The sequence below is a fragment of the Giraffa tippelskirchi genome, chromosome 4 (assembly GCF_054371585.1).
Source record: "Giraffa tippelskirchi isolate mGirTip1 chromosome 4, T2T-mGirTip1v1.2.pri, whole genome shotgun sequence".
NCBI classification, from domain to species: Eukaryota; Metazoa; Chordata; class Mammalia; order Artiodactyla; family Giraffidae; genus Giraffa; species Giraffa tippelskirchi.
The window spans coordinates 162,333,339-162,356,565 of record NC_137278.1 but is presented as its reverse complement, the minus strand read 5'-3'; the positions used below and the strand labels follow the sequence as shown (position 1 = coordinate 162,356,565).

The window sequence follows — 23,227 nt, the reverse complement described above, 5'->3', positions numbered from 1 at the left end:
ACAGCATTTGGAAAACCAGGGATCATGTTATAACTCCCAGAGCTCATTAGCCAGCACTTCTGAACACTTTAAACCCATTAAAATCACTCTTGAACCGTCCTTAGTGAAATCTTTTTCTAATTGCACCAAACCACTATTTCCAACTGGACAGCCTGTGTTCTTCAAATCTTACTTTTATACATTCATTAAAGGGTGTTGTCCATGTGGCATATTCATTTTCAAAAAGAAAGAAATCCCCACTGCCCATAACATTCAAGACACTTGTTGAATTTTTCCTTTCCCAACGGCACGAGAGAACTGCCTACCCTATCTTCTTGGTCCCACTGAGGTCTGGTTCTAAGGTTTGCTTTGTTCCAACTGTCCCTCTGCTTTTTCCTCCTTAGTTCTCCTATGATGGAAGCTCATCTTCCACCGATCACTCTCTTTTTTTCAAACAATGATGCCAGGTTTTCTCATACCCTATACCCCAAAACAGAAAACTACCTGTGGTTTTTCAAACACCCTGTTCTGATTCATGCCTTTGCAGTTTTAAACATATGTTACCCTCTCTTTTTAGGATATGCTTTGCCCTTACCTACGTGGACAAGCGTTATCCTTCAAGGCCCGTCTCAAACATTTTCTTCTCGTGACCCACCCTTATCTTTAACCAACCTCCCTCCAAATCTGGAGGATGGAGCAAGCCCTCTTGTAAGTCACACCTAACGTACCTTTATAGTGATTTAAAGTGGCCTACTCTCAGAGGAATGGATAAAGAAGTAAAACAACCCCCAGGTGCACACCATATATTTCACTGATTCTTTCATCTACCCATCCATCCATCTAAAACTTTTGAGACCCTCCTACAATCTGCTAGGCATCCTCTCAGACAGGTGAGAAGCAAAGTGAACCTTTGCATGTAAATCAGACTCTACTCCAGAAGGATTTAAAAACAAACACCCGCGTGTGTAAGAAACTTCAAGATGAACAACATAGGCACAGCGAGGGTTTAAACGAAGAGTGGGAAAACGGCAGCTTTCATCTGTCTTTTTCTCTTAAGAAAACATCCTAGGCCCTGATGTCGGGGTTAACATGAAATCCTGCTCAGTTCCTATTTCCCATGGAGGATTTAACTAGGATTTCGAGGCTGGGCTGTGAGCTTCATGTCTTCTTCAATAACCCTTTTAAATGTTCACAGAGCTGGGCTTGTTTGGCATCAGTCTAACTTGTGGGGATCTAGAGTTTGGCTGAGTTAGAGGCTTATGGCATTTCTTCCCTTGCATCACACATTATACATTTTGGTGCAGAGCATCTATTCTTTGATTTTTCTTTTCTCTTTCACCCTCCAGAAATCCAAGGCTTTAACTGATTTTCTGTTGCTGAAATGTGCCCCCACCTTGCACTCTCTGCAACTTGACAATGCCATTTGGTTTATATTTTTCTCAAAGTCAGCAACCTCGTTTTTTAAAAAACTCTGTCATCCCTTTTCTTTCCTCCAGGTAAGTCATTTTTATGGAGGCTGTAGTTATAGCTGAAACAGGAAGTGCCAGGAATTCCTGAAGTCTGGCTGAAAGTGAGGCCAGGCTCACCTGATTTATCCTCCTTTTAAGAGGCTGTCTTGGCCTGGTTGTTTATAGTCTTTGGCATGGTTTTCTCTCCTATCACCGACCCTACCCTCTGGCCATGATTTCTTGTCACATCAAAAGCTTCAGAGTCAATTCTTTGTCACTTTTGCAATTCTTCAATGGCTCCATTACTTAGCTACCCCCTTCCTTCCCCAACCACACAAGTAAAAAGTGACCAATCACTGCTCAGAGACTGATCGATGAGTCCAGAAGTCGGTTGCTAGGTTATGTGGCTTTTTCTGGGGCAACGTAGTGAGTTGCTAAAGAAAGGGGAGTTGAGAGGTGAACTGAGATTTTTTTTTTTTTTTTTTTTTTAACACTCAACAACCCCTCGTTTCAACAGGGCCAGGAGTAGACCAGCTTCCCTATGTGCTGGCTCAAGGCAGATGAGCCTGCAGAGGGCTCTGAGCACCGGGCTTTGGTGGAGTCACAAGACAAAAGGAGCCTGGGTCTCTGACTCACCACGCAGACGGTGGTGCACCCAACACACATGAACAAGCATTCTACTGTGTTGAGCTGCTGAGATGTGGAAATTGTCTCTTATAGCAGCCTGCTTACCCTAAAAGGGATAGGAACACACAACAGGACTGCTGGGGGAGACAGGCACTAGGCTGTTCCTTCCTAGGACCAAGGAATCAGAGGCGTGCAGGAGAGGGATCTACCATGTCTGCATGAACTTAGTAAGACAAGGGCTTTCACAGGAAACACTCACTGATGGATCCTTTGCTGGCTGAAAGGGGCAGTGTAGCAGTCATTCTCCTCCAGGTCTGGCAGTGTCTCCTTGTCCAGCCTCATTGGCTTCTTAGGTAACCATCTCCGAAACCTGCTTATTTGTTTATCGATCCTGTGGTACATGAAAGGCAAGACCAAAGGGTACAGCATGTCAGCATTGCCCCAAGACACAGGAGGGAGGTCTTCACAGAGCCGTAATTATGACCCACACACTCTGGACATGCTCACTGCACTCATGAAACCCCCACTTGACACACAGAAGGAAGCGAGCGGAGACCCAGTGTTCTGATTGCCCATGATATCACTGCTATGAGTCACACGTCTACCCACACGCCAACGGATGGCCAAGGAGTCCGAATGAGGTTGGAAGGCTCCGGAAAGGAAGTGGACAGTCCCTGAAGCAAAGCAGCCAAGACCTTAAGTTCTTGCATCCTGCAGATTCTAGAAACTCACTGTGTGCTTGGAAAATCTCCCCATCCGAGGTCAGGGAAGAGCTGAAGCTCTAGTTGGCTTTGGGGGCAGTGCAGAGACAGCACATTCCAGGGCTGGACTGTGCACAGAAAGCTCACTGTCACCATTTGCTTTCTGGCCCCCATACCTTCCCCGAACAGCCTCTCAGCAGACGACATGTTTTTGTTTTGTTTTTTAAATGTCTCTTTTCAAGCTGACCCCATGGTTCTCATGGTGCTGGGGTGTCATGACACACGTGTGTCACTCTGGCCAGAGTACACAATGATGCCAAGCCAAAAAAACCCAACACTGTCCCCAAAGCAGTTTTCAAGCCATGATTTGCCCCCCTGGTGGCCTCCCCATTCCCTCTGACTTCTGATGAAAACATCTGGCCTCCACGTGGCCAGATTCTCACCCACTCACAGCCATCTACTAGAACAGCAAATACCACAACAAACTTTGAAATTATTATGCCACCTCAGGTACCTACACCACTGGAACTTTTTTTTCCCCCCAAGAGCACGCACCAATAGCATCTCTGTGAAGTAGACTGAACAGGGACCATTCTCATTTACACATCATAAAAGAAACCCATGGTGGGGTAATTATCCAGCCCAAGTTACCCAGACAGTGACTAAGGTCAAAACTAAAATGCAGATTCTAGACTTTTGATTTTAAAGATCATGCCCATCACAGTAGTTGATCATGGGAATCTTCACTTAAGGGCTATGGAAGAGACACATTTCTCTGGGGATGAAAAACCTTTAAACGCCTTCTAAGTCTATTAACTGAAAACATATGAAATTTGGGCATCTTTTATTTTTCTCCACAATTAAAATTATTCACATGGCAATTTCTCCTTTTCAATGAAACTCCCAGATGAACGGATTATTTTTTATATAACCAATCAACTCCAAAATGAAAAGTAACAGTAAACTCCTCTTTTACCACCTTTTATCTTTAGCATTGTTCCAGCCTCACCACAACTCCCTTCTCTGCTTGGTGGTGACTATCCTTTTTCCAGAGCCTCTGAAAGTTTAAACTGGAAAGAATCCTCCAGATTCTTGAAGACCCTCATCTCCAAGAGGACCTATCCCCATCACATACATACATAAATAAAGATCTTGCCCTGGGTCACATAACCAGAAAATACTAGATTGGAATGGCCCAAAGACCCAAGAAAGCAGGGAAAGTCTACATTTACTTCAACCTTAAGGTTCACCTTCTTTCCTCATCATCTTTTCAGTAGCAGTGAAAGTGTTAGTCACTCAGTCATGTCTGACTTGATGCAACCTCATGGACTGTAGCCCGTCAGACTCCTCTATCCATGGAATTCTCTAAGCAAGAATACTGGAGTGGGTAGCCATTCCCTTCCCCAGGGGATCTTCCTGACCCAAGGAAGCCCCATTATCTTTTTATAGACACTTAAATATAGTGAGATGTAAGCCTCAGAAAGTGATATGACACAGTGGTTGAGAACATGAACTCTGAGGCTGGAGTGCCTAGATTCAAACCCTGGCTCTGAAAATATTAGCTGTGTGACCCTGGGTAAGTTATTTAACTTTGCCATGCCTAAATTTCCTTATCTGTAAAATGGGCATGATAATGATGCTCAATAGGACTGTGATGACTAAATGATCAAAATGTACATAAAACCTCCAGAATGGTGTCAGTGCACAGTAAACATGGCTATTATTACTACCTTTTCTTTTTCCTGCAAAGACAAGAATTTGAGTAACCAGCTTGCCTCTTAACAGTTTTGTCCTTCAGCTTTTCAATTCAAAGTTAGTTATGCATCATGAGCATCTATCACTTGCCCAAGTTCAATGATTTAGTCGTTAAATGCAACTTCCTAGGTTAAGCTGGTGGGCTTCCCTGCGGCTCTTGGCTTTCTTTCATCTGATTGCCTTGAAAGTTGTTCACAAAAGACGACCCTGGTCCAGAGGTTTTCCATAATAGAGCTTTCACCTCCTACACGCCTCCAGTCTGCAGCACTAGTCGGATTACACTTTGCGAAATCCGCATTCTCATGGAATCTGGGCTCTGAGTGCATTGACTACGAATTTAACCCGGATGGATACAGTGCTCAATGTGGAGAAAAACAAAGCTGTAAAAATTCAGGGAATGAAATGGCAGCTTTCCACAACACTCTTGGGGCACCACTATTTAAGTGAAATTTGGAGATGGAGGGAGAGATGACCAGGGTATAAAAGTGAAAAATGAGGAGAGAGGAGAAGGAAGTGAGGGTAGACTGCTTGGCGTGATGGAAAGGAGCTGGGATTTGCCCTTGGGATGCCGAAATCCTGGCTCTGCTGCTTATCAGCTATGTGACCTTCCACAAAATCACTCACCTTTCTGAGCCTTATTTTTCCAGAGTTTTTAAATGGGATCAGCACCATCATCATCATCTCACTGACCTCACAGAGTTGCTAGGAGGCTTATAAAAGAGGACGTGCATGAAATGCTTTGGAGAAACTGCCAAGCAGAGAGCAGGGTTATTAATAACTCTTTGAAGACCACAGAGGTTAATGTAAAGTGATGGAAAGGAGAGGTAGTGAGTAGGCTTTTGAAACACTATGGTAAAGGAGATATATTCAAAAATAGCTTAAAAATAACCCCTGAGGGTGTGAACCAGCCTTCATTGGGCAGCCTGAGCAGAAGCAGGAAGACAAAGAATGGACTGTTCTGGTCCCATCACACATGCCAGTCCAGGCTGTGTGCTCACAATGAGAGAACAGAATGCTCAAAAGTGGCAGTTTGTAGCCTCCTCTGCTTGGCAGAATGCCCCCCTCCACCCCCAGTGATGCTGGCACCCTAATCCTGGAACCTGTGAATATGAGTGTGACATAGTAAAGGGACTTTGCAGATGTAAGCTGGGTCTTAAATTATGGACAGCATACTGGATTACTCAGGTGGGCACATCTAATCACTAAGCCCTTTAAAAGCAGAGAACTTTCTCTGGCTGAAGACAGGAGAGATGAGGCCTAAATGAGGTCAGAGAGATTCAAAGTGTGAGAAGGACTCAACTGGCCAGAGCTGGCTTTGGAGGTGAAGGGGGCCAGGAGCCAGGGGGGTACCAGGAAGCCTCTAGAAGCTGAGAAAGACCTTTGGTTAATAGCCAAGAAATGGAGACCCCAGTCCGACAACAGCATGGAGCTGAGTTGTGCGAGCAACCTGGATGAGCCTGGAAGCCAGTTCTCCCCAGGGGCCGCCAAAGAAGAGCTGGCTGGCTGACACCTTGATCTCAGCCTGTGAGACCCCGAGCAGAGAAACCAGATGAAACCTCTCCCCACCCAGACTTGTGACTCACAGAACTGAGATAATACATTTGTCTGGGGATGTGTCATAAAAGCAATGGGAGACTACCACACCTCTCAAAACAGCCTTGATCCCATCTTCCCCAGACCTCAGCTGGCCAGGTTCCCATGGGCTGAGACTGATGCTCCACACTCTGTCCCTAACTCCTAGGTAAGTGGCTCTGGGAACAAGAGTTTGTCCCTCCGTGGCTGCATGACTAACGTCCATTCTTCCACAAACCCACTCCTGTCCCCAAACTGTGCCACTCAGACATCAGTGAGGATCCCCTTCCATCTTGCCAAGGAAAGACACACAGTGCAAAAGACACCAGGCTGGAAAGCATGAGATTCAAGCTAGAGGTCTGGAACAGACCTTTTATCCTCTCAGGGCCTTAGTATCCTTGTCTTTAAAATGATCAATCAGATGCTCTCTAATATATGTTGCTGGTGACTTTAGAGGTCATATCTTGGCTATACCATTTCAAACAAGCCTTGAGTTAATAAAGAGCTTTCCTTTTCACAAAGCATAATGGATAAATTTTTGTATAGAATGATGACTCTGGAGTCAGCAAGAAATGGATTAACATTCTCACTGCTCAGCTCAAAAGTGGTGAGTGCCATGCTGGGCAAGGGACTAAGCCTCTCTGGCCTAACACACCTATTACAGATAGAACTGGTAAGGATAATGCGTAAGCGGTTACACAATGCCTTGGCTGGACAAAATGCTCAATTAAGCGGTGGTTTCTAGGATGAAGAAAATGATGACGACAATGAACTTTTGTTGACCAAGTTCTCAATAGACATTCAAAAGCCATGATCTTCCCTTACGTATTGAGGTCTGTGCTCCCATGTCTCACAAACATCCCTGAACAAGTGATCCTGAAGTTTACTTAGAGCTGAAAAGTTGAGAAACCAGCTAACCAGAAAGCATCTCATTTGTCTCTTCAATAGAGGAGTAGGGCTTACTTAATAAAGTCTCCTCTGACAGGAGAAAGATAAAATGTCGGTTTAATGATGGAGCATTGATTTTGCTTGGATACAGTGTCACTTTGGTCCATCTCTGCCATTTACTGAGCAAAAGCCCTCTCACAGACTACATAGGCAAATCAATAAAGATGGACCATCCGCTTGAGTATTTGTGGACTTGACTTGTCAAGTTAGCATCTAGACCAAAAGGTGAGTCACTCTCTTAAGAAAGTTGTTCTGATGGTAAATTTGGGGTCCTCCCCCAAAGACCAGTTCATGACAAGTGAGGTTTTGGATAGCTGGAAGGAGCTGGCAGCGGAGCATAAGCACAAACTAAGAGGCACACATGCTCCAGAGCCCATGAGCTGCAACTACTGAGCCCACACACCATGACTACTGAAGCCTGGGCACCTAGAGCCCATGCTTCACAACAAGAGAAGCCACTGCCGTGAAAAGCCTGCTCACGGCAACTAGAGAAACCCGTTTGCAGCAATGAAGATCCAGTGCAGCCAAACATTAATTAATTAAGTAAAAACAAACTAGTGGGCACACATCTCCCACCTTTGCTGGGCTGTGCCTTGGAAAGGTTCTGGTTAAAATACCTTGACCGCAGCTTCCTCAGTGGTGAAGGGGAGACTGTGGTGATTACAGAAAAGGCCGCATGCAGAGAACTTCACCCCTAACCGATAAACCTGTCTGCAGGCCTTTATAAATTACCGGCTGTACACAGAGTCCCAGCCTGGATATGGAGGGTACACCCTGAAGAATCAGAAAACAAGGGCCCTTTTCTCGAGCCACTAACAACCCAGGAGGGAGTTTGTACTAAAGAAAACTCAATTAGGCTGAATTAATTGAAACAGGTGACTTCAGAGACACCTGCTTTTTCCCAGATCAGAATACTATAATAATAGCATCAGGTTTTGAACAGTTAGATTGCATTTTCAGAGATAATATGCCCAGAGAGCACAACAGATGAGCTTTTTAAAAATGTAATGGAGGCACTATACACAGGCCTATGTTGCAGGAAATGAAGCCCTCCTGGATGAATAACAGACAATAGAGGCTCGCATTTCTTTTTCCTCTTCTTACAGCCAAGTGCCCTATATGAGCAGTCTCTCCTCAGATAGGAGTTAGGGATCTTGAGAAACTAATGCCATTCTTTCAGGTCACGAAGTTGCTAATTGGGGCAGAGCTTAAGTATCTTCTGCTGCTGCTGCTGCTGCTAAGTCGCTTCAGTTGTGTCCGAATCTGTGCGACCCCATAGATGGCAGCCCACCAGGCTCCCCTGTCCCTAGGATTCTCCAGGCAAGGACACTGGAGTGGGTTGCCATTTCCTTCTCCAATGCATGAAAGTGAAAAGTGAAAGTGAAGTCACTCCATTGGGTCTGACTCTTCACGACCCCATGGACTGCAGCCCACCAGGCTCCTCCGTCCACGGGATTTTCCAGGCAAGAACACTGGAGTGGGGTGCCATTGCCTTCTCCAAAGTATCTTCTAGTAGAGTCCAAAGGTTTTGGAACATTTACGAATATTAATTTTTTAAGATGAGGATGGAAATATCCAAGCCATTCTGTCATGTTGCCTGTATACTCATCTGATAAGATCGCGAAGGCACTGAGTGTATAACACAGCAGGGACACGTGTTCATTCTGCCAAGCATCACAAAGGAGAACATCAGTCAGGATGTGTATGGGGGCGTGGAGGAAAAAAGAATGAGTAGTAATGAGACTTCAGCTACCAGTCACCCACAATCATCAGATTTATTACTTTGTAAGCATATCTTTTACAGGCTATATTCATACTATTTGGTGAAAGTAAAAATAAAATAAGGCAGAAGAACAGTGATAAATTTCCTTTCTTGACTAGATAGGTAATGTGCAATATCTCTAAGTCTGCTCAAAGGTAAGTGTCAAAGCATCCTTTAATAGACCAAGTTAGTGCATAAAAAGAGCACTTCCTCCAAAAATACATATCTGAATTATATGAGTGTGCTTCATGGTGTCAGGTGACTTTTCACAAACAAAGATATTTGTGAAAATGATGCTTTATTTTTATGCCTGCTGAGAAACTTTATAATTTTTAATTATTTTCCCTTATTCTGAAACGAGGTAGGTTTGTTTCCAGGGTGCTTTTGTGGATTAATGAAGTAAAATATCATTTGGAAGAATGAAACTAAAAGCTAAATTAAGTATCTATATTTAGGATGGCATGAGGATCTCAGAATATTGAAGTCAATATTTTACTACTGGTGTATGACTAGGATAACAAGTTACAGACATGCCCTGCAATTTGGAATGTCATCTCTGGCTACAGAGACACCTATTTTTCATCATTTAAATCAGCCAGTCCTGAGGTGAAGAGTTATAGTAGATACAAAATTTTCTGACAAACTGCATTTAAAAATTCACACAGACTTCAATAAGTAAGACCACCACACTGATATCCTAAATTTAATCCTGTGCGGTCAGCAGTAAGGCTTATCTCAAGAGGCCATTCTGAATCAACGTGTCATACAACCAGAATTGGGATTTTTTTTCCCTTTATTTTGACCCAGAGCCTGCGGGTGCCTTTTAAGGACAATTCTTCTATGGTTGTCATGTATGCGCCTAAGTAGCATCCACTCTTCCAGGACAAAAATTAGTGTTTAGTAAGCTGTTCTTCCAGTTCAAGAAACAAGGATTTCCCAAGCTCTTATTCATTCACAACCTCCCTTCTACACACACAGAGAACATGCGATGAGTGACATGGGCACAGCCCCCTCTGCCTTCCTCCTCTTGCTCCTGTTCTACACCTCATCCGCTTTCTCCTTTCTCATCGCAAACCTTAACAATGCGGCAGTAAGCCCTCACTTTCTGATTCATCAGGACCCCCTCTGTTCTCCACCAGCTATAATTTGGTTTCTGTCACTCTCCTCTCTGCAATCATCATTCTCAAAATGTACTAGTTCCAGACCAGCAACATCAGCATCACTGGGGATCTTAATAGAAGTAAAAATTATTGAACCTTATGTCTGGGGATGTACCCATCAATCTGAGTATGAAAGAGCCCTGCAAGTGATCCTGACACATGCGAAAGTTTGAGAACCACCATTCCATGGAGACTGCTAGCATGGTGGTTACCAAGGTGACCAAAAATCAATTCTCATCTCTCATTGTTCATCACTGAAGAAAACCCCTTCTTATGGGAAATTGTACATGGTACCTTTGATACTGCTCTCCCCAGTCCCCCTTCTACTTCTTGAATTGTTCCTTTTCATTCTCCCCCACCTCTTCCTGTCTCCCTAAAGCAGATTTTTCCAAGCAGTTGCTACTGGCCCTCTTCTCTTCACTCCATACATCGCTCCCTGGGAAACTCCACCCACTTCTCTGGCTCAGGTCGTGATGGCTGACCTGAGCCAGGGGAGCTTCACCTCTCCAATTGTATTCTCTGGCTTTACCTTTAGCTTCAACTGCTTTGCCATCAGTTTCAAAAGCCTCAAAGACCAACTGTGACACCAATTACCTCAAAGACCTACTGTGAGTCATAATACAGAACTGTCAGATAAAAAATCAACACCCATCTTACCACATCTGTATCTCCCTGAACTTCCACTCTTCTTCTGCCTCCCAATCCCTTAATACAGAAACCTCTTTCTCTCCACCATTTCTTGTTTTCCAAATACCTGCTAAGTCCTTTTGCCTATACTTTCCTCCAATCTTTCTCATATACTTTGCTGTTTTACTTGGTAGATTATTTTTTGGCTCTGCAGGGAGCAGGAGTACTATCTGAGTGTCACAGAGTGAAAGCCAAGGAGACAGAGATTATGACTTGTTTTAAGGAAGCACTTTCTAAGTCAGGTGTTCACAGATGGGTTCAGGAATTCCCTGTCTCTAGACATGTTTAAACACAGGTTGGCTGATGCTATAACAGAGGTTCAACAGCCAGTGAGTGGTTGGACTTGATGACATTTGATATCCCATCCAACCTTGAGATTATATGGGTCATTTAATCACCATTTTCTTTCAAGCCCTCATTGCTCACCTCTTCCTCACAGTGCGAACAATGTTTCAGTCCCCGATCTGTGTCTGATGCTTCAGGAAGTCCTGGTTTTTCTATGCTTTTCTTTGTGGCCTTATTTTCCCTCTGCAAATCCTCACACATGTATATGAAGATTCGTTCATTCATTTGTCCCACCTACTATATGCGAGGCACTGGAAATACAGAATTGGATGCCTGCATATACCTTCCAGGTGGAGTGCCTACATCATAGGCTGTAGCACAGACCCAGCAATCTGAGTTTTAATAAGCCCTCCAGGTGACTCTGTTGCTGGCTAAAGTCTGAGAACTACTGAAATAGGCTAAAGTGTGCATGAAGTTTTTGTAGAAGATCATTATGTGACAAGGGACTCATTTCTGCCTGGTGAATCCAAATGCCATGGCAACCATCTGATGAAAGAATTGCTAATAAGGATGCTTCTCAGGAAAATTTTTGGAAAGCACACCTTAGTTTCTTTAAATGCCCATTTTCATGTCATATTTTGTCAAGCACACATGTACTTGATTAAACCCACTAAACTGTATCAACTATTCTTCTATTTATCCTTCTGCACTGAACAGAAGCAGAGTGAACTTGAGTGCTAAATCTCACAGAATTGAACTCTAAAGATTTTCAGACAAATGTAATGGTTTCCAAGTTGTTTAACTATCAGCTCAGCTTAGGGAGCATGATTACATAAGACCAATTAAAAATTTGAAGTTAGATTGCCAATGATGACCATGGAATCAAATCAAAGGACATACTGAAATCCCCCCTTCATCCCCAACTTCTCAAAAACCAAGGTGAAATAAGCTTAGGAAGGCAATATAGCACAGTAAAGGCGGTCCTCATCCAGTAGGATTTTGGGGGAGGAGGGGTTAAAAAAAGAGGGTAGGAGGGCTTCTGAGTAAGGTAATATATCTGCATACTTTATTAACAAAATATTATTAACATAGGAGGACACTACCCATGGAAGGATCAGGAGCCACCTGAGAGGGTTACTGTCTGCCCTTGGATTTCAAGTTATATATAGTGGAGGGAAGTAATTTGCATGGGGGAAAAAGTGACATTCAGACCAAAGATGCTTTCTAAACAGTGGGGCTTTCTGGGAATTTGTCTAATAGAATGGGGATCCCTCACCTCTTAAACGCAGCCTCAACAGACCTGCAGATAAATTCTTCCTCCCAAGTGTGGAGAAATCACAGGGAAGACTCTAAGAGGAAAATTTCCATCTTTGCTTCCCACTCCCCAACCCAGGCTAACTTGAAATAGCTCTTTTTGGTGCAGCAACCAGCTCTCCCATGGGACAAAGGCCCCTCCTCCCCAGCTTGTCTTCCTTGTCACTGTTGGAGCACACAGGACAACAGCTAAAACAAACACCATCGTGACGGAACATGCTACTAACCTGCTCATGAACTTGTACCGGCGGGGCAGGTAATAGATTTTTCTCCTGGAAGAACAGCAAAAATGAAGCCAGTCGAGAAGAAAACCCATCGTCAGTTACAGTTTGAACTAGCAAGGAAGGAAAGGAGATTGAAGATAGAAGCCTGTAAGAGGTGAAGAAGAAAAAACTAAAAAGAGATTAACAGTGAGAAATGTAGTGGGAACGCAGGGCATGCATTTTTGACTCATGAAATCGTATGAAATAGTTTCTATTGACATTGCTTCCTCTCCTTGTTACCATCATTTTTCACTCTTGCTCTTCGCCTATAGAACCTGTGCAGAGCAGTAATTTGGAGCAACTGGTATTTGTATGAATTCGGCTGATGTCAGCTTTTTTTTTTTTTTTTTTTCAGGATACAGAGATAGATTGCCAGCCTGCTCACAACATACATAATTTAACAGGCACACTATTATATTAACACATATTTCTACAGCACTTAAAGTTTAGAGAATGCTTCTGTCACCTGATACAGGCAAAGGTAAGGTAATATAAATTATATATATGTTTTTACAACCAGTATGGGAAGGACACTAACAAATAAGTATCAACAGCCTGCTGCAAATAACCACACTAGCACCTACTGTCTAACCCCTGGCCCTTGTATATTGTTAATTATAGAGGTAAACCAAGGAATCCCGGAAAAAATCTTTTTAAAAATCAGACTTATTAAGGGGTCTGTTGTACTTCTATGTACCTGCATATAAAAAGTATTACAAATGCAAATTCTGAGTATAGTGTGAAGGGAGAACACATGCATTAGATACTTTTAAAAATGCAATCTCTCTGTGGTTTGGACTTCAACCAATGGGTACAAATGAATGAATAGTTTGCACGGATTCTGAACTAAGATATTAGAGAAAATGGGAAGTTTATACACCAAAACTTATTGTGCATATCTGTGAAAACTTAAACACATGTCCCATGTTATAAAGAAGCAGATTATAGAGACAATAGAAAAATCAGAGGCTGCCAGGGGTCTGGGCTGGGGGGAGAAGGGATAGAGTAAAGGGGATTTCAAGGGCTGTGAAACTACTCTGCATAATACCATAATAGGAGATATATGGCACTATGAAATGTCAAAACCCACAGAACTGTACAAGACGAGAAGTGGATCCTAAACTATGGACCACTAAAACAAACACTGTCATGACAGAGCATGCTAACCTGCTGATAGTAACAATGTGCCAATACTTGTCCATCAATTGTAACAAATAAACCACACTAATGCAAGGTACAATAGTAAGGAAGCTGTAAGCGGGGTGAGAGGAGGTCTATGTGAACACTCTGTACTATCTATTCAGTTCAGTTCAGTCGCTCAGTCATGTCCGACTCTTTGCAACCCCATGAACCACAGCACGCCAGGCCTCCCTGTCCATCACCAATACAGGTATTTAGCAAAAGCAGGTTTTAGTGACCATTTCCCACAAGAAATCTATTCCTCAACTTCCTTTTAAATATCATAGAAACAAAAATCCAAGGAGACTAAACCTGGGATTCAGAAGTACAGTCTATAGAAAATAATAAACGTAAGATTCTTGGAGGCATTTTAATGTCCAAACTGATATTTGAACACTTTGTTGAACTGATATGTCAGAACAAATCCTCTTTTGGAAATACACGCTGGATAAAAAGGTAACGTAAATTTTAAATGCACCAAATTGTATCAAGTGAAGCTATGCTGAGGTAAAATCACATCAACATTAATAAGGCCAACTCATGGCCACTCGTTAACAGTATTTCCTCCTAAAATGTTGTCCTGCAGGATTTCTTATCATGTAAAATTATTATTCACAGTTGTTATGGCTTTCATTTTATTGCCTGGATCGCATTCTCTGAATGCTGCATGAGAGAAGTATTCATGTTGCTTGCAGGTGGCACTTTTCTGCTATTATGTAATGAGCGCACAGAGGTGTTATCTATGATACAGCCAGGCCCTTCAGAGATGAGATACTTCCAGCTACTAAGGGAACTTGCTGTGCATCACATCAAGTTTTCATAATCTTCTTGAGTTCTTTGCTTGAGAAGTGTGTTCTGGCAGAAGGTTTTATGAGATTGCTACTGGGGACTGGGCTGGAGGGCAGGGCCATGTCAGTTTCCCTAGGTTTTACTACCTTACTGTTATCAAAAGGTAGACTTTTTAAGCTCTGTTGGCTTTAAGCTGTTGGTCTGATCTATGACTCTATCTAAGCATAGGCTTATTTTCCTTTTGGTCCTTATATATGACACAGCATTAATTCACATTGATAAATTACTAGTTGTGCAAACAACTGTTGATGGAAACAAAATTGGTATTCCTTCTCTCTCAATGATTACTTATATTACATAATTTACATATATATATATAATTTTTAAAATCCTTGGGTTCCAAGATTTTCTTTGTAACATTTTAAATACAAAAATAAGTGAAAAATTTAGAACTGCTTTAGTCTCAATTCCTTTGAGAATTCTGCCTTAAGGAAAATACATGGTAGAAATCTCAGCCTCTATTTTGAATTTGTATTAGGACATAAAGACTAATAAACAAAGAAAATAAGATGCACTAGGGAGATATATTACAGGCTTATGAATGGAAATTGCCCTTCCCTAAATGTGTTCCTAGCACCTCTTCATTTCTAAGAATGTAGATGGTTCTTTGTCTCAATAACTTTCCACAGCTCATTAAGAGCTATACTTTAGAATTGGCTGTTTGCCTAATTTCTGCCCTCTAACTTGGTCATATTGGCAAATGGTGAGCCAAAAATAGAAAGTATTTAACTCTTTTGTCCCTTAAGAACTGTCCTTGGTACCATGCCCCTCCACCTCTTTTAAGAGATTCTATTATTCCTACATATCTTGGCACTCATAATTTAAGATTTAATACTTAATTTCATTTCTATCTAGCAAACAATCACTTTTTCTTAATCTATAGGGAATATAAGAATATTCACTATGAGATGGAGGAAAATTAATCCTTTAAAATAACTAAGAAATTCATGCAAAGTACTTTATATTCCCCTAGGAATAAATATCAATGGTTGTGGTTTGTATAGTATTTATGACTTGACTCTTAAAACGCAAAAATAGTTATTTTAAAAAATAAGGCCACATTTGCCTGAAATTTCTTGAACTTGCTGCAATGGAAGTGGACTTTATTTTTTTTTCTGGAAGGGACCAGTCAGTAAGGACTTGTACCACTGATCCTGACATATGGCCATTCAAAGAAGCAGGGTTTTTAAAAATGGCACTTTGGAAATGAAAATGCCACTTGGAAAATATGTCTTTCTCAACAGTCTATCCTTCTAAGGACAGCATTAGCCAGGCATTTTCACAAAAAGTCATGAAGTAATTATTAGCCATGAAGTTACTTATTGCACTTCCTAAACATTTAAAGGATTTTCTCCTCTTACAGTGTTCCAGTCTGCATTTCGGTTTTATTTCTTTCGACAGAGGAGTGCACTAGCAGCAGAGAGAATGGGGGAGAAATACTTTGACACCTACCTGAAAGGCATTCTTACGTTCATTTGTTCTGCATATCTTCCAAGCACTTCCCATGGGGCATGCAACTTCACAAAGATAATGTCACTATTTATTAGAGAGGACTGAAACAGAAAAAAGAAACTAAATTGAAAAGTATATCCAAGTCTCCTATGGTTTCAGTTGAACTGGAACTTAGAACACATGAACTTGTACAGAGTTTAAGATCGGAGGGCATTTGTCAGCAATAAGCTGGGTCCTTATGTGTGCACATATCCATTCGATCAATACGTCACTGTGTGTCACGCTCTGGAGAACCAGCAGAGAAGAAAAGAGATACGGATGGCATTTACATTCTGCAAATACACACATACAAAAGAAAACAGGCAAAAACAAGTTAACAAGAGAAAGAGATTCAGAGAGTTGAGTGTTCTGAAGACATCAGAGTCTTGGGAGAAAAAGTTGGAGTGGGATACCCATTTCCTTGGACAAAGGGTCAAAAAAAGAAGTCCTCCCTGAGGAGTGGACATGTGAGTTGAGATATAAAGAAGGAGCCAGCTGCGTAAAAAGCTCAGTGTTCTGGGTGCAAAGCCCCTAGGCTGGGAAACAGCTTAAAATGTCCTATAGTGGAGGGGCAAGGAGGAGGGTGGAGGGGCTGGGGTGGATTAATCACAGAGACTGGCATGAGAAGAGGCTGGAAAGGTGAGCAGGAGCTAGTATGCAGTGCTTCACAGGCCACAGCAACACAGTTAAACTTTATGCTAGGTACATGGGGAAGTCATTTTGATTTAGGTGTTCAAAGACCACTGTGGCTGCTGCATGGAAGATAAAGAATAAGGGAAAGTCACAGTGAAACGGAGAGCGAGATGCTCTCAATCATTCAGGCAAAAGCAATAGTTGGTGGTGGTGGGGATAAAGGGAACTAAGAGATGTGTCTTAAATCTGGCCAGCATCAGCAAGGCTTTTTCAAAGGACCATGCTCTTTGGCCCCAAATCTTTGCCTTCTTTGGGGCTTTTTATCAACACAGAATTTAGGGACGTAAAACTAGGACTTCACACTCCGTTAACTACCCAACAGGTTTTGGTCTGTGCCTCTGGCGGCAGGGACACCCCTAATTAGGAGATTTCCTTTGGAAGTCATTTCCCAGGAGGAGGGCTGAGTTGTGGAAGGATGTGGAAGAAAGATGAGAAACAGTTAAGCCAGAGCAGTTTAAATGAGCCAAATGGCCAATTATTTATCCTTATCTTTTTCACACAGGGTCATCCTGAACTGCATACCATTTGCATACCATTTAAGTATTTACAGTTTAAGAAAATCAATTTAAAATTTCATAGTTTAAGATGTATTGGGCCTTTGTGGCTGAACTCTCCTTATAACAGTATCTATACACAAGTCAATATTTTTACACACCTGACAAAAAAACCTCAACTTTATGCTTTAGCAGGGGTACATTTGCACTGTAGGGAATTGTTTTTACATTGCAGATGAAAGGCAACTGTAATTTGTTTTTCGTATTTTCATTCAGGGTCTTCTTGCTGAGCTTACAAATATTGTATTTAAGGCCTAAGAACGCCTCAAGATATTATGAAAAAGCAAACTGGTATCAATGACAACATTCTCAGAAACTTTGGTGATGCTGACTTTCCCATGGGGAGGAGGGCCAGGATCCAAGTGCACAATGGTGAAGGGGAACCCCTGATATTGGTTAGAAAAAAAAAGTCAAATTTTCTGGCAGTTCAGGCTGAAATAAGGTTTTATCTTTCAACGTAGGACAAGCAGATACCTATCTTTAAGCCCCCTGAGAACAAGGAAAGCTTCTGTTATTCATGGTTGAATCCTTTGGCCCCACCACAGTTCCTGCTATAGAGGGAGCACTCAACCAATATTTGCCTGGTGGTGGTTTAGTTGCTGTCGTGTCCGACTCTTTGCAATCCCATGGACTGTAGCCCACCAGGCTCCTCTGTCCATGGGATTCTCCAGGCAAGAATACTGGAGTGGGTTGCCATTTCCTTCTCCAGGGGATCTCCCCAACCCAGGGATTGAACCTGGGTCTCCTGCATGGCAGGCAGATTCTTTACCAACTGAGCCACCAGGGAAGCCCTGGTGAAATGTGAACTGTTAGTCCTGGCCCAGGTAAAAACTGGGAGCCCTATGCAGCAGGAAGTGATGAAGATGAGGTGACTCTTGGAGCCCACGTAGCTGTTGTTTGCAAACGAGGTACTCACCCAAGGAACAAACACACCAGCAACCACTTAAATGCTGTGTCTCTTCACAAACTTCTTACTGTTTAGTAACCTACTACTTCCCTACACTGAGTGCTCACAGTCATGTAGCCAGGTAGAGAGTGAATGAGGTCATGGGTGGCTATGTCTGTGTAAGAACATGTAGAAACACGGCTCGCACACACTCTCTGAGATGGTCTCAAAGATAATCAGTTGAACCTCCTTGTGCTTTAAGAATGCCACTTGTTTTTCCACATATAATAGTTTTCCAAGTTAAAAAGCAGAAGACATACCATATTTCCTAAAAATGGGCCTTTTTGTTTATACTAAAGATACACTTCAGTATCTGAAGTGGTCCTGGTGGTCCAATGGCTCTGCACTCTCAATACAGGGGGCCCAGGATCGATCCCTGGTTAGGGAAGTAGAGCCCACAGGCTGCAACTGAAGACTTCATATGCTGCAACTAAAGATCATGCATGCCACAACTAAGACCTGACACAGCCAAATAAAATTATAAAAAAGAAAAATGATATGCTTTAGAGTCTGGGAAGGTTTTGCAGCTTCCTCACTTGGGAGGTTTCATGGTGATACTAGGAATTCTTTAAATTCCTCTAGTTTTCTGACAAGGTTCTCACTTCCTGTTGTTTCTTCTCTCATCTTCTCATGAGAGTAAGAGTAAAATTGTGCAAAATAAAGAAGGCAAAATGGCCATGGGACTGATTCACAGAATCAACCACACCTTGATTCAGAGCATGAAATCTTAGAATATACTCTCTTCACAGAATTACTGTGATTGCTAGTTTTACAGAAAATATACAATCTACCTCAAGAATAATCATTTTGTAGATCTCCCATGAATATATGCACACACTAGGGAGGATACAATACTATATCCCATTCAGGGCATGTTCTAAGTGCCATACTTCTGTATGTGAAAAAGCCAGTTCATTATCTGAACACATATTGAGTCAACTAAAATTCTAATGTGGGATTTCAACCATTCTCTACATAAATGAGCAACTGCTTTGAGTCATTCAGTATGATTAAATTTTCTTAAATTATTTCAATTATAACAATGATTATAAAGCCCATTATATTTATATCATCACATTATTATATTTAGTGCTATATAATTTTAGAAGCACTTTCACACATTACCTCATTTTATTCTCAAACTTGTAAGACAGGCTTTAATTTCTTAAAAAAGGAAAGAGACTAAGTAATTTACCTACAGCTAAACTGAAAGTTTATTTCACTCAAATCTGAGTCCCCACCCACATCCCTTGACTTTGTCCATTTTATCTGATAAACTCTGAGGTTTAAATGAATCCATGGCTTTTACATTCATCGAAGACACATTATCTCTGAATTCTTTATCAGTTTACACAAACAAAGAGGGGAAATCAAGCTATATTTAAGATTATCTTGATAATCTTGAAAAAAATGTTAACTGAATTCCCTTGAATGATGATGGGTGTCTATTCATGTGTTATGTGTGTGGCGGGGTCTACATGTGTGCATGCCTGTGTCTAAGTGTGTATGGGGCTTATTATTTTCTGTTTTTAAGGAGAAACTGAACTTCAGCTCAGAAAAATAAATGTGAAACATGACTGCTAATTGTATGGTTCATACATCACTCTTTTTCTCGAGTACTGAATGATTATACTACTGGGTCTAAATAGGTTTTCCTTCTTATTAAGTATTCCTTTCCACATAAATCCAAGTGTGCAAGTACAAAAATGAAGAGAAATGAAAATGGTTTTTTTGAAACAGAGTTGTTTCATTCATATACTACAATAAAACCCCCTTAGGTTAGAACCTTGGGGAGAAGAAAAATGACCATTTAGAGGAGTTTGGAAAATCTCCTTAAAAGAATGACTGGAGAAATTTAAAAGTACCATGGAAAACACCTGGAATAGAAAAAGGTAAGATCCACAGAAAACTTTCCTTCTTTCTTGTTCACTCAACAAGAACATATTGAACATGATCTATGTATAGATGCTGGGAATGCAAAGATATATAAATTGTGGTCTTTGCCTTGAAGGTTAGATAAGGTAACCGTAAGGAAAAAAATAAATACCATGCCATTATCTAACCCAAGCAATCCACCTTTTAAAAATGCATAAATGTACACATCTCTTCATCTCATGACCCCCAAAACAATGGCTGAAAAGAGGACACTGGTGGAGAAAAGGTTCGGGAGTGGGGGCATGGAGGTACATCACAAACTTACTTTAGGACATATTAAGTTCTTAATGTCCATGAAAAGACATCTTGTGGGTGGATAAATGAGTCCAGACCAAACTATGTCTGGAGCTTGGGGGAGCAGTCTGAGTCAGAGATAGAAAATAAATATGGCCAGGAGAGAGACAATGTTTAAATCCATGGGATTGGATAAGGTCAATTCGGAAGAGAGTACAGGGACAGAGCCACGTGGGTAGCTACAACAGGAATGTAGGATGTACACAGGTAGCTACAATAGGAATGTAGACTCTGAGGTTCAACTGCACATATTCACATATCTACCTCTTACCAGCTCTGTGATCCTGGCCAAGCTATTGAATCTCTCTGTGCCTCAGTCTGTTCAACTATAAAATGGGTAATGATAGCAACAGCTATCTGCTGAGTTGTATTAAATGGCAAAAAATAGGTGAGGTACTCATAGTACATCCGAAAATACGTTAGCCCTCCAAGAAGGGCCATAGCACAATGGTGGTGGGGGGAAGAACACAGCACTACTGGTTACCTAGTTACAATCTGTGAATGTGACAAATAAGAAACTACTACCTGAAAAGGATTTTCCAGCCTTTGACTACAAGTCTAAACCAGAAGAAATTCTGAAAGTCAAGTTCCCAAGGCCCATCTCCTTTCCCTCCACAGTCCCTACATATTCCTCCAAGGACATCCATTCATTCATTCATCAGACATTCATTGAGTGACTACTACATATCAGGAATCATGATTGTCGGGAGAAATAACTTTAGATATGCAGATGACACCACCCTTATGGCAGAAAGCAAAGAACTAAAGAGCCTCTTGATGAAAGTGAAAGAGGAGAGTGAAAAAGTTGGCTTAAAGCTCAACATTCAGAAAACTAAGATCATGGCATCTGGTCCCATCACTTCATGGCAAATAGATGGGGAAACAATGGAAACAGTGGCTAACTTTATTTTTTGGGCTCCAAAATCACTGCAGATGGTGACTGCAGCCATGAAATTAAAAGATGCTTACTCCTTGGAAGAAAAGCTATGACCAACCTAGACAGCATATTAAAAAGCAGAGATCTTTACCAACAAAGGTCTGTCTAGTCAAAGCTATGGTTTTCCCAGTAGTCATGTATGGATGTGAGAGTTGGACTATAAAGAGAGCTGAGCACCGAAGAATTGATGTTTTTGAACTGTGGTGTTGGAGAAGACTCTTGAGAGTCCCTTGGACTGCAAGAAGATCCAACCAGTCCATTAGGAAATCAGTCCTGAATATTCATTGGAAGGACTGATGCTGGAGGTGAAACTCCAATACTTTGGCCACCTGATGTGAAGAGCTGCCTCATTTGAAAAGATCCTGATGCTGGGAAAGATTGAAGGCGGGAGGAAAAGGGGACGACAGAGGATGAGATGGTTGGATGGCATCACCGACTCAAGGGACATGAATTTGAGTAAACTCTGGGAGTTGCTAATGGACAGGGAGGCCTGGCGTGCTACAGTCCATGGGGTCACAAAGAGTCAGACATGACTGAGCGACTGAACTGAACTGGCATATCAGGTTCTCTGCCAGGTGGTTAGATATATTACAGTCACCCAAATTTACAGTCTGGAGACAGACATTAAACAACAAATAAACATATGAGTTAAAGTTATGAAAAGTTGTAAAAAAGATAAGAATATAGTGCTGCAGGCCAGAAGAAGTGGGGTACTTGCTTTAGTTGCTTTAGATCAGCCCTTTGATCCCTGCAGGCGTAACACCCAACCTCAGATTCAAAAGGTCAGAAGGATGCCAGCCATGGGAGAAGCCAAGTGAAAAGCATTCCAAGCAGAGAGAATAGCAAGTATGAAGACCCCAAGATCAGAAACAACACAGGAACCAAAGCCTCCAGTGACTGGACACTGTAAAGTGTGAGGCAGGGAGAATACCTGATCACAGGGCTGAAGAGAAGAGCTGGGAACAGACCCTGCCAGGCCAGGTTCAATGCTGTTAGGAGTCTGGATTTTATTCTCTAAGGTCAACGCAAAGTTACCAATGGGTTAAAGGCAGAGAGGTGATGGCATCACTTGTTTCAGAAAATATACCCTGGGGACTTCCTTGGTGGTCCAATGGCTAAGATTCTGGACTCTTATGCAGAGAACCCAGGTTCGATCCCTGGTTAGGGAACCAGATGCCACAACTAAAGAGTTTGCCAGCTGCAACTAAAGATCCTGCTTGTCACAACTATAGAACCCACATGTTTCAACAAAGACTGAAGATCCTGCGTGCCACAACCAAGACCCAGGGCAGCCAAATAAATAAATATTTTTAAAAAGTAAAGTACAATCTGAGTAACCCATGGGGAATTCCTAGAGGGAACACAGGACTGAAAAGTTCACTAGGAAAGTTACTCCAGGAGGCCAGGTGAAACAAGACGGTGGCTGGAACCAGAATGTGGACATGACCACAGGAAAGAAATGGACAGACTTGAGATTTACCTGGAGGTAAATTTGGGATTGATCCAGTGAAGAGTGAGAAAAAAGCCAGTGTCTTAGAATCCTGTGCAGGTTGCTTTGCCCAGGAAACTGGGATGGTTACTACCACTCACTGATACAGAGGACAGGGAGAAGAAAGTTGCTGACTTTGGGATATGCATGCCTGAAGTACCTGGGTGATAGTTACACAGAAGGTTGAAGTAGGCAAATGGATACAGGAGTCTGGCTCTCAGAGGGTGGGACTTACTGAGAATTGCAGGCATGTAGTTGATATTTAAAAGCACAGAACTTGATGAGATCACCGAAGGAAAGACTGGAGGAAAGCGGGAAGGACCAAGTCTCAGGGCACAGTAACACTTAAGAGGTTTGGA

The 23,227-nt window shown here is 42.0% G+C and overlaps 1 protein-coding gene, 1 long non-coding RNA gene and 1 other non-coding gene across 22 annotated transcripts in view; 1 reads left to right on the top strand and 2 right to left on the bottom strand.

Moving 5' to 3' along the window:
* Window positions 1-23,227, bottom strand: part of ANO4 (anoctamin 4) — a 419,392-nt gene that overhangs the window by 125,879 nt on the left and 270,286 nt on the right. For 14 of the 20 annotated variants that reach the window (XM_081595415.1, XM_081595416.1, XM_081595418.1 and 11 more), the window contains 2 exons: window positions 15,982-16,082; window positions 2,314-2,445 (listed from right to left, as the gene is read on the bottom strand). In XM_081595415.1, coding sequence (XP_081451541.1) covers window positions 2,314-2,445; window positions 15,982-16,082 — 233 coding nt within the window. Of the gene's footprint in view, window positions 1-2,313; window positions 2,446-2,786; window positions 3,280-12,465; window positions 12,511-15,981; window positions 16,083-23,227 lie in introns of those variants that run through there. The other 6 variants (XM_081595414.1, XM_081595417.1, XM_081595431.1 and 3 more) reach the window with 3 other exon arrangements.
* LOC145546994 (uncharacterized) lies at window positions 12,318-17,692 on the top strand. The gene is made up of 4 exons (XR_014083438.1): window positions 12,318-12,494; window positions 12,857-12,982; window positions 15,893-16,487; window positions 17,484-17,692. It is a non-coding gene; the product is annotated as an uncharacterized LOC145546994 (long non-coding RNA).
* On the bottom strand, window positions 17,982-18,054 carry TRNAG-GCC (transfer RNA glycine (anticodon GCC)). Its single transcript has one exon. It is a non-coding gene; the product is annotated as a tRNA-Gly (tRNA).